The 16,899-nt window shown below is 33.3% G+C and overlaps 1 protein-coding gene across 1 annotated transcript; it reads right to left on the minus strand.

Moving 5' to 3' along the window:
* Nucleotides 1-12,453: 12,453 nt before the first annotated feature.
* On the minus strand, nucleotides 12,454-12,957 carry LOC131421752 (gametocyte-specific factor 1-like). Its single transcript, XM_058568556.1, has one exon. The coding sequence runs from the start codon at nucleotides 12,955-12,957 to the stop codon at nucleotides 12,454-12,456; it is 504 nt and encodes a 167-aa protein (XP_058424539.1).
* Between the last annotated feature and the right edge of the window lie 3,942 nt (nucleotides 12,958-16,899).

The following is a 16,899-nucleotide window of genomic DNA, read 5'->3' on the forward strand; positions in this document are numbered from 1 at the left end:
TTTAATTTGCGATTCTCTGTTGACATATGATGTTGAGTAGCTTCTCATATGCTTTTATTTGCCATGTGTATTATTTCTTCCCTCACATTCTGTGCACCTTTTATGTATGTTTTCTTCCTGCATTAGCGAGGGCTTCCAGTGTAATGCTTAATACGAGTAGCGAAAGAGGACATCCTTGCCTTGTTCTTGATCTTAGGAGGAAAATATCTAGTTTCTCACCATTAAGTATAACACTAGTTACAGGGTTTTTTGTAGATTTATTTTTTATCAAGTTGAAGAAGTTCCCCTCTATTCCTAGTTTAATGAGGTGTTTTTTTTATTTTTTTTAAATCATGAATGGATATTGGATTTTTTTCAAATACCTTTTCTATATCTATTGATATGAACATAGGATTTTTCTTGTTTAGCCTGGTGATTTAGAATGGATTACATTCATTGATTTTTGAATGTTGAAACAGCCTTGCATGCCTGGAATAAATCCCACTTATTCACAGTATATAATTATTTTTATACATGGTTGAATTTTATTTACTAATACTTCGTTGAAGGTTTTTGCATCTGCTTTCGTGAAAGATATTGGTTTGAGGTTTCTTGCTTTTTTCTTTCGTCATGTCATCGTTTAGTTTTGGTAATCAGGTAACGCTGGCCTCATAAATGAGTTAGGAAGTCTTTTCTCTGCTACTATTTTTTGGAACAAATTGTAGAGAACTGGTATCATTTTTCCTCAAATATTTGGTAGAATTCACCAATGAAACCATCTGAGATTGGTGCTTTCTGTTTTGGATGGTTATTAATTATTGATTTAATTATTTTAATAGATAAAGGCCTATTCAGATTATCCGAATCTCGTTGTGTGAGTTTCTTTAGATTATGTCTTTCGTGGAATGTTCTATTTCATCGAAGTTATCAAGTTTGTGGGCATAAAGTTGTTTATAATATTTCTTTTATTAACCTTTTATATCCATGAGATCAGTAGTGATGCGCACTCTTAACTTCTGATATTCGTAATTTGTGTCTTCTCTTGTAATTTTTTTCTTTGTTGGCCTGACTAGAAGCTTATAAATTTTATTATAGAAGACTGAAAAAGTGGTGATTCATATTTTACTTTAGCAAAATAAAACTGTTAGCTAGGCTAAAGTAGGTATGGAAAAATATACCTAGCAGACTTGCTTTGGGAGAAGAAGTTTTGAGACAGAATGTTACTACAGCAAATTGTTCATTATTAATTTTATATCATTAATGACTAGAAGAAATAGTTTAATTCAAAAAGGAGTTCAACTGTTCACAATCAGGGACTCATTGGAATAAAAAATACAGATATTCTAGAACTTGCAGCATGGAGATTTATGACTTTCTTTTATAAAATCATATTAGATAAGTTTGCGAAGTGAAATGAATAACATTTGGCTACTTAAGATATCCTCTTGGGGCAAAGAAAATATTAAAGAAGGCATGTTTATAAAATTCATTACTAAGATATCTGGATGGATTAATGTTGTTCCCAGGGAATATTTTCATTTGGACATCCAAATTCAAATTTTCTATAAACCAGTCAAACCCAACAGAGCCCAGAAAAATTGGACCAACTATCTGAGCTACAGCCATCCAGTAGATTTCACATAACATGAGGTAAAAATAAATATTATTTTTGTAAGCCACTGAAAATTTGTGGTTGGTTTTGCTGAGAAAAACAAGTTGCATAGTACAGGATGAGACACAGGGAACCATTAAAACTATCATTTTTATACAAATATTCTAACCTTCTCAATATTTTATGTATATTATGTAGCTCTTACCATTCAAAAAATGCTTTCACACTTGTGGCATCAGGTCCTTATAACAATGTTGTGAGTTAGACCAAAGATATAGTGTCTGCCCTCTAAGTTTTACAGTCTAGAAAACTGAGGTTTGTAGAGGTAATTTTCTAGTACCTGGGAAAGATGAAGAAAGAACCTAGGTCTTTTGATATTATTGCTAGTATTTTTCATTACACCAACTTGTTTGAAAATTTATTAAGCATCTACATGTGAATTTTCCCTGGTGCATATTTATATTAGTCACTTAAATGGCAGTGCAAGAAATCAAAAAAAAAAAAAAAAAGGTACACTCTTCAAAGAGATACAGGCATTATTAACATATTCTTCGTTGGTTTGAGAAGGCAGTAAATCATTCAGGAACGAGACTATCTGTGGTCATAAAAAACACATGTATCAGCTTGATTCTTATAAAATATCAGCTACATCTGGCTGCCTCATTTGTGTCATAAGTGACATTTAAGATATAAAGAAAGTGCTTGCATTTCCATCTGCTCTGCACCACACATTCTAACACCTGATTTTATTTTCATTTGTTTCTGTCCCCAAGATTTACATATCATCTGGTGTCCTTATATAGACTAAAATCTCCTTGAGGACAAAACTTTGTTTTTTTTCTATTACTACATTCACCATGGTTTTAAGAACAAATAGATGCTTAAAAAACTTAATTTAATCAATGAATTAATGGACATAACTTTCACCTTCCTTGCCAAAATCAGTTTTTGTTTGCTATTGTTAAAATGGTTCTATCTATACAAAGGCTAATCTTTAAATTGTATTTGTCTCTGTGCATGGGCACTTTTCTTCTGATTAAGAAATGTAAATGAAAAACCCTTCTTGTGTTCTATATTGACTTTTTCAGAGATTGTCATTATATATATTACATACAAATGTATATATCCGTTAGACAAAAATAACACAGTTCTTGGGGCCGGCCCGGTGGCGCAAGCGGTTAAGTGCACGCGCTCCGCTGCGGCGGCCCGGGCTTCGCTGGTTCGGATCCCGGGCGCGCACCGACGCACTGCTTGGTAAGCCATGCTGTGGCGGCGTCCCATATAAAGTGGAGGAAGATAGGCACAGATGTTAGCCCAGGGCCGTCTTCCTCAGCAAAAAAAGAGGAGGATTGGCGGATGTTAGCTCAGGGCTGATCTCCTCACAAAAAAAAAAAAAAAAAAAAAAAAAAAAAAAACACAGTTCTTGACCTCAGAGTTCTTCCATTATAGAATGCTGTTTAGTAAAAGTTTGATATATAGACAGTTACTATTATTAATAAAACTTTTAAAGAAAATTATAAAATTCATTAATTCTGTGAAAAGGAAATAATTTTTACACTGCTTTATATTCATGAAATTTAATTTCATGGTTAGCCAAAAAGTTCAAAACTGTCAATGAAGAAACGTCTTCAGCCTAATTAACGTCAAATTTTGGAAATGTGCAGCCTCTGCTGTGAATACTGATATTTCTGGTTAAGAATAACAAAATTAAGACTTGGTAGAATTTAAGAGGCAATGTATTACCTATGTGTCTCATGCAATGTTTATCCTTAGTCGAAACTTGTACATAAATCTTCAGTGCTGCCCCATTGCTATGTAAATCTGTTTGCAAATTCCCATATCATTGATCTACTCTAAGAGGACGTGATATGTCACTTTACATTCCAAAATGTAATAATTCACCTGAAGATTATTGGATCCTCGGAGAGTTTACTAAATGAATCTCAGAAATGATCGTGATATTCAAGTCAATAATTTTTATTCCAAATTCTTCTCCAGAATGCGTAATGGAATTGTGTATGTATAAACAGGTTTTCACCTTGAAGGTTAACATTATTGTTCTAACTATTAAAATTATACTTTGCTGAACAAAGTGTTTTTTCTTGGCTGCTACAAAGTTCTTCAAGGTTTTTCTGAACTACTGTGATATCCAAATCCTCCTTGTATGTTGGCGTTTTCTATTTGGTCCATATTTTATATTTGATTCTAAAAGAATTTTGTTTTCTACTATGCCTAGGATTTAGGAATGACTAATTTTCCTTTACACTTTATTCTATGTAAATTCAAAACTTGTATAATGAGCTAGGAACTGTGCTCAGCTCTGATAATGAGTAGGCCAGTAGTGCCTATAACAGTTTTCCTTAGAAGTGGAGAAAGGAATGAGAGACAGAGAGGAGGCCTAGAAACACATAATTGGTTTTTGTAGTAATGGTGTAACAGAGTTAGGAAAACATTTGCTTTATGTGGATGAAGGATGGTGCTACTGCGTCTACATAAGAAAGTCTTTATATTCACGTTCTACCAATAACCATCTGATTGTCCCATACAAAGTTATAATCTATAAATCTATATAACACCTTCTAACTTACTTTCATTGCAAGTTAATTTCCTTATTTTCTCTCAAGTATTATACAATTTTGGCTATATCATTTGATTTCTTAAGCAATTCTACTAAGTAGGGTACAATATACATCATTTAATAAATGGGTTAAGAAGTATTTTTTATGATCATCTTTGTTTGAGGCCAAGAATCTAAAATCACATAACTTTAGCTATTTTGAAAGTTCTGAGGAATAAACTGTTACAGATGAATTAGAAACCACCACATATGCACCATAGTTTCCTGTTACTAGAGGAGGCACTGAAATCTGAGATCAGCTGGCACATTTAATTTTGGAAAACAAGATAATATTGCCAAGGATTTGATTTATATATATATATATATATGCAGGAAAAAAATTAGAAATTTTCCTTTTTTATTTTATTTTTTCTTCCATTGTTTGTTGTTGTCATGGTTGTTACTCAATCTTCTTAGTATCTTACCTTTTTAAAATCAACCTGATTCCTATTTTAATTTTTTTGAGATATTAAAAATCTTATTTTACGAGGTATAATATATATATGGTGAGTTGCACAGATTCTAGGTGTACAATTTTATCAGTTTTGACAATGTATTCGCTCAACCTACATAACTTTCAAAACAGAACATAGCCATTACTCAAGGAAATTTCCTCATGCCCTTTCTCAGTTAATTCTTTCCTACCCCAAGAAGCAATCTAATCTGATTTCTTTTTTTTTGTTTGTTTGCTTTTTTTTTTTTTTTTTGTTTAGTGCAGTAACATTGGTTTATAACATTGTAAATATTTCAGGTGTACATCATTGTACTTCTATTTCTGCATGGACTACATCATGTTCACCACCAAAATACTAATTACAACCCAACACCACACACATGTACCGAATTATCCTTTTCACCCTCCTCCCTCCCCCCTTCCCCTCTGGTAACCACCAATCCAATCTCTGTCTCTATGTGTTTGTTTATTGTTGTTATTATCTACTACTTAATGAAGGAAATCATACGGTATTTGACCTTCTCCCTCTGACTTATCTCACTTTGCATTATACCCTCAATGTCCATCCATGTTGTCACAAATGCTTGGAAGCAATCTAATCTGATTTCTATCAGCATGGCTTAGTTTCTATTTTATTTTTTGCCTTTTCAAGAACTTCATATAAAGGTAATCATAGGATATGTACTTTTTGTAATTGATTGGATTTTTTTCCTCAGCTTAATATTTTTATATTTATCCATGTATTTGCATATATCACTAGTTTGCAATTTTTTATTGATAGGATTTTTAAAAATTATATGAATATCACGTAGTTTATCCATTGTCCTGTTGATGGACACCTGGCCAGTTTCCAATTTTGGCTATTATGAAGAAACCTTCTATACGCAGCTTTTTGTAGTCATATATTTTCATTGTACTGGAGTAAAATTGATGAGTCATAGGGTAAATTATGTACCATATTTTATTTTATTTATTTATTTTTTTGTGAGGAAGTCGGCCCTGAGCTAACATCTGCCAATCCTCCTCTTTTTGCTGAGGAAGACTGGCCCTGGGCTAACATCCGTGCCCATCTTCCTCCACTTTATATGGACGCTGCCACAGCATGGCCTGACAAGTGATGCGTCAGTGCACGCCTGGGATCGGAACCGGGGAAACCCGGGCCGCAGCAGAGGAGCGCGTACACTTAACTGCTTGCGCCACTGGGCGGCCCCTGTACCATATTTTAAGACACTGCCTAACAGTTTTCTAAAGTTGCAAATTTTATGCTCCCGAAAACTATACATGAGACTTCTAATATCTCCACGTCCTCCCTAACATTTGATGTTGTCAATCTTTTTCATCCTAGCCATTATAGTGGCTGTGTGGTGTTAACTCTTATGATTTTAATTTGCATTTCCCTAGTGACTAATAATGTTGAGCAAATTTTGTGCTTATTAATCATATATATATGTTCGTTTGTGAAGCACCTGTTCAAGGCTTTGCCCATGTTGTATTAGATTGTTTATTTTATTATTGAGTTGGAAGTTCTTTGTATATTCTGGAATCAATATATTTTTTAATAAATGTGTTATAAATGTTTTTCTCCCTATTGTGATATGCCTATTTGTTTAATTGATGGTGGATTTTGATGTACAGAAGTTTTTAGTTTTGATAAAGTACAATTTATCAATCAATTTCTTTTGAAACTTGTTTTTTTCAGTGGCATTTCTATGGAATATTTGTCTATCCTAAATTTGCAAAGTTACCTCCTATGTTTTCTTATAGAAGGTTTCTAGTTATGGTTTTATATTTAGCACCATGATTCATTTCAAATTAGTTTTTGTGTGTGGTGTGAGGTAGAGATCAACACTTGTGTGTATGTTTTTTTAGTTTTTAATCTAGATGGATATAGAATTGTCCCAGTACCATTTATTGAAGAGTTGTTCTTTCCTTAGTGAATTGCTTTGGCAAACTTGTTGAAAATTAACTGTATATGTATTAGGACATGCCTTGGCACTCTGTTGGGTGTTAATCTATTTGTCTATTCTTTCTTTAAAACCACACTATCTTTATTATTACAGCTATAAAGTAAGTATGGAAGTCTAGTTCTGTTGGATCTTCAATTTTGTTTTCACTTTCAAGATTATTTTTGCTCTTTCGAGTCATTTAGATTTACAAATTTTTTTTACAACTATGTTGTAAAAATCTATTAAAGACCTACTGAAAAAGTGAATCTATAAATCAGGTGTTGGCAAGCAACAGTCCAAAGGTCTAATTTGACCTCAGTTTTTGTAAGTAAAGTTTTATCAGAACACAACTCTGCCCATTCATTTACATATTATATAAGGCTGTTTTTGTGCTACAGCATGCTATGGTATGTTGACTAGTTGTAACATAGACCATATGGCTTGCAAAGCCTAAAATATTCATTATCTTTCTCTTTAAAGGAAAAACTTGCTGACCTCTGTTCTAAATTAATTTTGAGAGAATATGTATCTTAAATATTGTTTTAAAATCAAAGAATATTTTATTTCATTTCATTTATTAGATACTCATTGATTTCTTTCATTAGGTTTTATAATTTCCAGTGTAGAAATTTTTAGTGACTTATGTTAAATTTAAATATATATGTATATATAATTTGTTTTTGATGCTATAACATATGAGGACATTAAATTTTATTTTCTAATTATTCATATCTAGTATTTAGGAAGTCAAATTAATTTTGTATTTTGACTGTGTATCTGCAATATTACTAAATTTACTTATTAGAACTAATTGCTTTGTGGATTTCCCTTTTTTCCTTTTTTGGATTCTTAAAATTTCTAAGCACATGATTAAATCACCTAAAATAAAGAAATTTTTACTTCTTTTTTTTCAAGCCATGTATCTTTTATTTTTGCCTCATTGCAGTGGATATGGTCTTCAATACAGTGTTGAATTGCCCTGGTAAGGTTGAAACACCTTGTGTTCTTCCTTATCATGGGTGAAGGTAGTCTATATTTCACCATTACTTATGATATCAGCTGTAGAATTTTTGGTTTTGATTTTTTTTTTTTAGGTTTAATTTATCAGGTTGAGAAAATTCACTGCCATTCCTAGTTTACTGAGAAGTTTTATCATGAATGTGTGTTGAATTTTCTCAAATGTCTTTTCTGCATCTTTTTCAGTTATCATATGATGTTCCTACTTGTATTTTAATAGAGTAAATTAATTATATAACTTTTTTTTAATATGTTAAGAAAACTTTGATTTACTCTGGGTTTAATTTGTTCTTCTTCATCCAGCTTCTTAATGTGGAAGTTCATATCATTGATTTTACACCTTTTTCCTTTTCCATTATTGCATTTAATGCTATAAATCTAAGCACTGATTAGCTCGTGAGACAAATTTAATAAGTTGTGATTTCATCATTATTCAATACAAAATATTTTCTTATTTTTGTTGAGATATTTTCTTTGACTCATGATCTATTAGATGTGTATTGTATAAATTTCAAGCATATGGAGATTTTCTAGACATATCATAGTTATTTATAATTTGATATTATTATAGATCCAAACAAATTCTGTACAAATTCTATCCTAACAAAATATTTGTAACTTGTTTTATGGCCCAGTATATGGTTTATATCATTGAATGTTTCATGTACTTTTGATAGGAATGTGTATTTTGCCACTATCGGATGTGATGCTATATAAATATCAATTAAGTCAAATTGTTTGGTAGAGTTGTTCAAATCTCTCTACAGTCGTGTGCTGCATAATGATGTTTCAGTCAAAGATGGACTGTATATACAATGGTGGTCCCATAAGATAAGCACCATATAGCCTAGGTGTGTAGTAGGCTATTCCATCTAGGTTTGTGTAAGTACACTATATGATGTTTGCACAATGACAAACTTGCCTAACAATGTATTTCTCAGAACATATCCCTGTCATTAAGCAATGCATGACTGTATATTTATTGATCTTGTTTGCCTAGTTCTTCTATTGATTACTGAAAGAGGGATATTAATGAGTCCAATTATTAATTTATGAAGAGGTTTTTTTAAGGGATTGTTATATTTACCATATATAAAGTCTCCATTACTTTCCCCAGAATTAGTTTTCTATATGGCATCATTTCTCTTCAATCTAAAGAAATTCTTTTAAAATTTTTTATATGGCAGGTCTGCTGGAGATAAATTCTTTCAGATTTTGAGTGAAATGTCTCTATTCATTGATCCTTCCTATGCTATTTCCGGTCTTCTGGACAGCCCACAAAAATAAATCTTCATGTCTAATGTGAGATTTTTTTATCTTAGCATTTCCATTCAGTGCTTTTGAAAATTTCCATCTCTTTACTGAAAAGCATCATCTATTCCCTCGTGTTGTTCACTTTCTTGTCTAAATTCTTTAACACATTTATCATAATTACTTTAAAATTCATTCCTGATAATTCCATCAGTTAGTCATTTCTGGGTCTGATAGTATTGAATATTTCTTCTCTTGATGATGGTAATATGTATTTGCATTTCATAATATTTGATTGCATGTCAGATACTTTGTACAAAAGAAAATAAAACTGATGTAAATTATTATATTTCCCATAAAAAGTGAGACCATTTCATCTGCCAGGTTATTACCACAGGATTGTAGGATAAAGGGCCACTGGCTGATGCTCTGTGTAAGGCTCAGATTGCCTGGTAGCTTCCTCTTTGTTCTTCCACATACACCTTCAGAGTCCATCAGGCCCCATGCTGCCCCTTGGCAGCAAGTGACTCTCACTTCTCCTGCCCCAACTCCAGGGATAGATTGTCATTTCCTTTGTGAAAATTTCAGCTATTTTCTTCCTACCAGCATCTAGGGTGGCTTTTTCCTCCTCTCACTGCTCTGTTAAAGGTTAAATCCACCATGGATCTCTTCTAGCAAGGGCTTGTCACTTTATGTATTTTAGTTGATGGGTTTATACTTCAATGTCAACTTTCTAATGGCTTAAAATAACTATGATTTTGAGTATTATTTGTCTGGTACTAATTACTGGGTTTGAAGTGGCATTCTCTAGTGATTTTTCACCAGCCTGTTACCATTTCACGTGGCACTTGAGTATCAGGTCTTGAATTAACTACACTTGAAACTACAGTGAAAATCAATGTATCAGTACTTCTGCTAAAATAGCCACTGTCGGGGGCGACTCATTGCATCCTGAGAATTATAGTTTCCTTGAGTAAATTGTTGGAAATGGAAGAATAAATAGGAAAAGACTGTGTAGCATGCATACTGAGAATTATAGGTTTATGTTCCAGAGAATCAGAGCAATAAGGCTTCCCAACCGAGTCTAATAGAAACTCATAAAAATACCTTGTAGACAAGAAGAATTGGGCTGGTTCATATAAACACACACTCCTGCTTTAAAAGTGAAAATGAGAATGAATCAGCATATTGGAGGTCAATTGAACAGACAACACATATATCCTGCCAAATGTATATTAATATAATTATTTTCATTATATGCTATACATATAAGAAAAAAAGGAAGATAATCACCCAAAAAAAATCAACAAACATATAAAACAAAGAACATGGGTCTACATCCCCATGACCAATGGAAATGCATGTCACTAAAAATATGGAGCCGAGCCAGACTTTGCAAAAGATATTTGCTACAAGAATCATAAGATAACTTAGAAAATGGATTTAAGCTCATAACAGAACACAAATAAATTAATCCATGAAATTCAAGCAGAAATTTATAAGGTAATAATAGAGAGATGAGAAGAAAAGAATGTAAAATAAAAAGGGAGTTAATTAAAAATTCAAAATATTTCTAAATACATATATTAAAGGCTTTATTGGAAACAGTTGGAAGCAGAATTTTAGCTTTAAAAAAATCACATCACATAGACACTGACCAGTGGAAAAAGAGAGTGAGAAAATAAAATGGTTGACATGAAGGTAAGAAAGATTCACTTTCAGAATGAAAGCTTTCTCAATGATAGAAGATAAAACAATTGGAACAGACAAAAAAAAATGCAAATATTATTTAAGAAATAATTTTATTCAATTGAAATGACTGCATGTAAAGTTTTAAGATTATTTTTGATTTTTGTAATAATTAGTCATAATTTATTTTAGAAAAATTTTAAAAATACAAAGAAGAAAGTAAGAATTATTCTTGTTCCTGTCGTGCAGAAATTATCATAGTTTTCAAGCATGAAATTTTACATAATTGTCACCATATCAAATTTAACCTATTTTATTTTCAAATAGAAATTATTCTAATTTCATAAGCTCCATGACAAAGACAGTGTTTTGTTCACTTTTCAGGATGTAAAACAGTAACTTTTATATAGTAGATGTTCCCTAAACATTTGTGAAAGAGTAAATAAATACATAGTTATTATTTATAAGACTATCATATATATATAAACATAAAGAAGAAAAAACATCATCTATAGTCACACTGCAGCAATAATCAGTCCTAATTTTTGATATATATCTTCCCAGACATTTTTATTATATTTTTTATTATAAATGTGTATATGTATTTAAAATGAGATATTGTATATACACTAAAATGCATATTTAATATGGTTTGAATATATTCCTCAATCATTTCTTAGTAAGCACAATTTTTCAGATTCTCAAAGCCCAGGCTGAGTTTCAGAGGGGGGGTTTTCTATCTTTGAACTGTGCTAGAGGCAGGACCAAAGAATTTGGAGAGCGAAGCAGATACCATTAAATGGGCTTATCCATCTTCCGCTGATCTTGCACATGCTTTAAAACAGCCTCTGCTGTTTCATTAAGATCAAATCTGATGTTTTTCTAAAGGAAAGCAGGAATATGAGGGTATTCCAGCAATTCTGAGTTATATATTAAGTAGTTTATTTTCTTTAAAAGTGCTTTACTTTCTATTTAGCACATCTGGTATCATAAGAGAAATTCATTTTCTTGGATAACGATATATATCTTGCATATCTCAAAGAATTGTGTAAGAATATGATAAAATGCCTTATTTAAAAATACATTAAAATTTAGCTCATTTTAAAATAATGATTATTTGTTGCAAAAAGATCTTTGTAAGATTCTCCATTAAAAAAATGGCTTTTGCAGCTGTGTCAGACACAGACCTCTTTTAACACTCTCCTAGTGAAATGATCTGTGCAGTAGTCATAAAATATGTTACACTAAATATTCTGTATGCTAAAGAATGGTTCCTGAGCTCCAGACCCATATAATACCTAAACTTTGATGACAACACAGTGGCTGATTGGATCTGACCTGAATTACAGTATTATGATTCAATGCAGTGTGCATTTCTGACAGGCGCACTACAAACTGTACTGTAATCTGAGGCCAGGAGAGATATTAAATCCTTGATTTACCTATCTATGACTCACAGTCATAAGATCCATATCTTAACTATCCTTAAATAAAAATAGCCATACTGATGATAGTAAAAAGTGTTTTCTATTTAAGTGTAAATCAGAGAAGACAGTAAAATGAAGTGGTAACCATTTTAGCTCTTTTCTCTCTTACCTCACCTTGAGAGATAATATGATAAGACGAATTGCATGAAGTACTAGAATGCTTTTTTTAAAATCTATATCAATGGTTTATTTGTAACAGTTCTTCTGAGTATGAGGGTTCTTTCTTGCAATAAATGAGTGAGGATTCAAAGGGGAGAGGGAAAAAAAAATGTACTTGTCAGTTTTAAAGTCACAAGCAGTTTATCTTTCTATAATTAGATTAGGAGAAAAATGAAGAACCCAGTGGTAGCAGGAAGAAGCAAGTCTTCTAGGATCTGGCATTTGATGAGATAGATATTCAGCTACTGTGTACTTCCATTCTTTTTCCATGGCGGAACATACGGCAGAGACTTGGGGATGCGCATGTCCGAAGCCAGGTGACTCTTATGTTCCACAACTACGTTGCTTGGAGGGCTTTTGTTGCCACAGTAGTTGGTTGTGCCCCAGACAAATGGGGTGCTGGTCTGTTCCAGTAAATCTTTATCCCAGTCTTCATCACAAGGAGAGCCCTGGTATGTGCTCTCAGCCAGAGTCTCTGGTCCAAGCTCTCTGGTTTGGTTGACAACGTCTTGCTCAATGTAACTTCTGTCGTCACAGCTTGAGATATGATGACTGATTTCAGCCCGAGGAACCTGGTGGCGAGCATTGAAGGGACAAGTAGCCAATTTGTTTGCGACAGCAGGATGATTCTTTCTGCACTTAACAAGATGATAAGGAAACCTGCAGGCCCTGATCTGGTGGTTTTTATTATAGGGGCATTGTAATAGCTTCTCAGGGTCCAGGGGATCGACATAAGTTTTCTCCATGTTGGAAATGAAGGAGCCGAATCCAAGCGCTCAGTGGAGACACGCTCTCCCCACAGCCGCCTTCGCCCCACAGCCGCCTTCGCCCCACAGCCGCCTTCGCCCCACAGCCGCCTTCGCCCCACAGCCGCCTTCGCCCCACAGCCGCCTTCGCCCCACAGCCGCGCCCTAGCAACGCTCGCTTCTGGCCCCTGACGTTGGGGGGTGGGGCCCCCACTTCCTGTGACGGAGGTCTTGGCTCTGGCCGCGCGTGGGGCTGGGGGCTCAGTCCTGGAATGCTTTTGTATCTAGTTTATCTCAAGTGGAATTGTTTAATCGTATGTGGCTAAATATACCGATTAATTCATGCGGGAGAATGTAATCAACGTCTACATGTGTCAGCAGGTCTACATCTCTACGATAGAACATTGAAAGAAAAGATCAAGTGAGAAAAGTATCGTTTCATTAATACAAATTTTTAGAATACACAGGACAATACATATATTTTTTATGAATAAATACATTAGAGTAAAAGAATAAAATACTTGCATGAGAATTATAAACATCAATTTCAAGACTGTTTATATTTGAGTTGGGAAAGAAGGACTTGACGTGTATCTATAAAACACAAAGACGTAAAATAAGTCCCCTGGGGTACTCAGGGAGGTCAAGGAGAAAGAGGCAGTGTACTGGTATCACTCTACTAGTAGTAGATAGTGGCATGTATCTTCCCTTTGTCAGCAAACTACTATTAGGGCTATTTTCTGAATATATGTAACATCCAAAATTTTATTTAAAAAAGGAACAGCAAGGCAGAGATTATTTTGTCTAAATTAATGAAATAATGCCTGTACCAGAGAAATGATCTTCATTTTATTTTTTCATAAGGTATTATCCAGAGCAATTCTCTTATGTATTTTCTGTCTTTGTAGCATTATATTTTTGGTAGAAATATGCATATAGAGTCCTGCGTTTTTGTCTACCTGAGCCAAATCATCTTGACATTTACAAAATATATGACAATAGTTGTTTATTTGAAATTATTATTATCAGCATATAGCAATACTTAGACTTGCAGTTTTAAAAGCAAATCTGATTGAACTCAACAGCACTTGCCGTGACTTTTCAAGTTAATATCTTCTCTGAGGCAGTTTCTATCCATCAAAAGGCGAGCACGTAAATCTCAGGTTAGGAAAACCTAAAAGGTCTTTCTTACATATTTATTGCCATTATTTCTTGTGTATTTTTTATGTTTTGTGTGTGGGCTGCATATTCTTAAAATAAAACATACAAAACATCTGCTATTAAACATGATATATGATTATCATGATTAACCTTACCAGGAGGTAAAAAATGAAAAGGCTCATCAGTACAAAATACTTGTTTATTGACGTATCACATATCTGAAATTTCAACATTGAAATATTTTTCATTGGGGTTAAATTGTTGCATTTTCCAAAACTCTTGTTAAAATAGAATTGATTTACTCTGTTACCCAGGCTCCTCAAACGGAGTAACATATTAGTAATTAATGAAAATTATCATAGATTAACTCATTTTTTTAATCTAGTTTTATTTAGCAGGTGCTTGATAGATGGATGAACAAATAGATACATTTTGTAAAGAACATTAGTGTCTGATAGATATGCCGAGGTCATGGTGACAGAACAAATGTTGTTATATTGATAAGAAAAAAGAATTGCACAGAAATTAGTGCCTATCAGGAGACACAATTTATACCCAAGCTGTTTTGAGAAACAAGATGAATACATGAGAGGATGTTCCTTGTTTTCCATATAACTCTTGTGCACACACACGAACACATACACATACGCTCACTTGTGTCTGTGTGTATATACTTTATGACTTATTTTTTGTGTGTGTGAGGAAGATCAGCCCTGAGCTAACATCTACCAATCCTCCTCGTTTTGCTGAGGAAGACTGGCCCTGGGCTAACATTCGTGCCCATCTTCCTCCACTTTATATGGGACGCCGCCACCACAGCATGGCTTGACAAGTGGTGCATCAGTGTGCACCTGGGATCCGAATCGGCGAACCTCAGGCCGCCACAGCAGAGTGCACGCACTTAACCGCTTGTGCCACCAGCCTGGCCCCCCTATACTTTTTGACTTTTATTAAAATCATCAAAAATTCTCCTACTTAAATGTTTGAAATGTAGGACATTGAAATTCAACAGGGGATCTACTATTGTATATATTTATCAATTAAGACGTCTAGAGTATCTTTTTACATCAGAACTCTGTGTTAACTTTAAGCCCCTATAGAATTATTAATCAAAAATAAAGAAAACCACTTTAAAAAGATGGATCTTATACACAAATTACTCTGTTAGTTCATGCATGAATACTTATGCTTAAGAGTTCCAACATTTTCAATTGTTCTTTTTTTTGAGGAACTTTTTTTTGTTTTAGTCACCTTTTACTTCCACATTTCTTGTCTATTCCAGTTTTCTTAATGATAGCGTGTATATATGTGTGACTGTGTGTGCGTAACTTATTGTCTCTCTCCCACCACCCCTAAAATGCAAGCTCCGTGTTTGTTTGAAATTTCTTAATTTATTTTCTTGTGCTATGTCCACAGGGCCTAAAAACATGCCTGGTATATAGGAGGCACTTAGAAAATATATGCTGGATGAATAAAAAATGAATACAAATGGCTTATCTATATTTGCATTCCATATCTCAAATGTATCCTGACCTACTTACAAGATATGAAATGTCTGATTTATATAGAATTAAACATGTGTCTAACTTTTAAACTTTTAGAGAGACATATATTTACCGGAAAGCCAGTATAATATTTGTATATTATACTGGGAAATAATACAAGTTGATTAAACTGTATTAACAGAAACATATTTTTAATCAATCTAAAAAACGAGGTGTTAATAAAACCCCTGTAACTTTAGAAATTTTTCTTAACATTAGTACAATACATCATTGAATGTGTATATTGAGGTTTTGTGAACACACACACAAAAATAACTAGATAATCCAGCCATTCTGAAAAGAAGTTTATGAATATAAATAAAACCAGGCTTGCAAGTTTATGCTTAACATTATGAAGTAGGAGTCTTGTCGCTTATGGTGTACAGAATTTTTTTGTAGAAAAATTTACATGAAGAGAAATAGTTTACTTGAAAAATCAATACTGAAAAATCAAGAGTCTTTGGGACAGATGGATAATGGTGTGAAAGCAGTTTAAGACGACGCTTAAGGTTTTCAGCTTGTCCATTACTGCTGATGATAAAGTTGTAGGAAATTTCAATCTTTTTCCCAAAGAACTAAAGTCAGCATCTCATTGAAATATCTTTTCAAAAAATAAATTAGGCAGTACTCTGTAATCCTTATTCCTGTATTAAAGAATCATATGAAAGGGTGCTGATAAGAAGGAACATTGAACCATGAGGCTGACTAAACAAAATTAGTAAGGTCTGTATTAGTCTCAAGAGAAAAACAGTCCTATGAAGTGAACAAAGAGTGTTGCTGACTCAAGTAATCCTTTATCTTTCAGAGCTGTCCTCAATTTCCTAAATATGATTTTAGGTTAGTGGTTGGCTAACACAATTAACAAAAGAATTCTAGGTTATATAGTATATTGAGAGGCACATGGGTAATGTTTGTGAGATTCCTCCATAATGTTGTGATGCCACATTCATTTGTTATATTCACACTCAGCTTTTTTACTATGTAATAGAATGCATTCATCACCATCCAAGGCTTCAGCTATAATTGACTCTATGCAAGATGGTAAGCATGTTTGTGCACAGCTCCCCTTTCCTCCAAAGCTCAAGCTATGCAGCAATAACCAAAAATGAGTATGTTCTCCAGCAATGACCTACACTAGGATCAAACCCATCCCACTTATCTCATTAGGATTATTTTTTAGTTAACTGTTTAGTCACCCTAATACCCATCTTATAAGGTTAGACAAGAAGAAAAAATA

The sequence above is a fragment of the Diceros bicornis genome, chromosome 3 (assembly GCF_020826845.1).
Source record: "Diceros bicornis minor isolate mBicDic1 chromosome 3, mDicBic1.mat.cur, whole genome shotgun sequence".
NCBI classification, from domain to species: domain Eukaryota; kingdom Metazoa; phylum Chordata; class Mammalia; order Perissodactyla; family Rhinocerotidae; genus Diceros; species Diceros bicornis.

Excerpts from the sequence above, each read along its gene's own strand:
- LOC131421752 (XM_058568556.1), bottom strand. The coding sequence starts at position 12,957 with ATGGAGAAAACTTATGTCGATCCCCTGGACCCTGAGAAGCTATTACAA.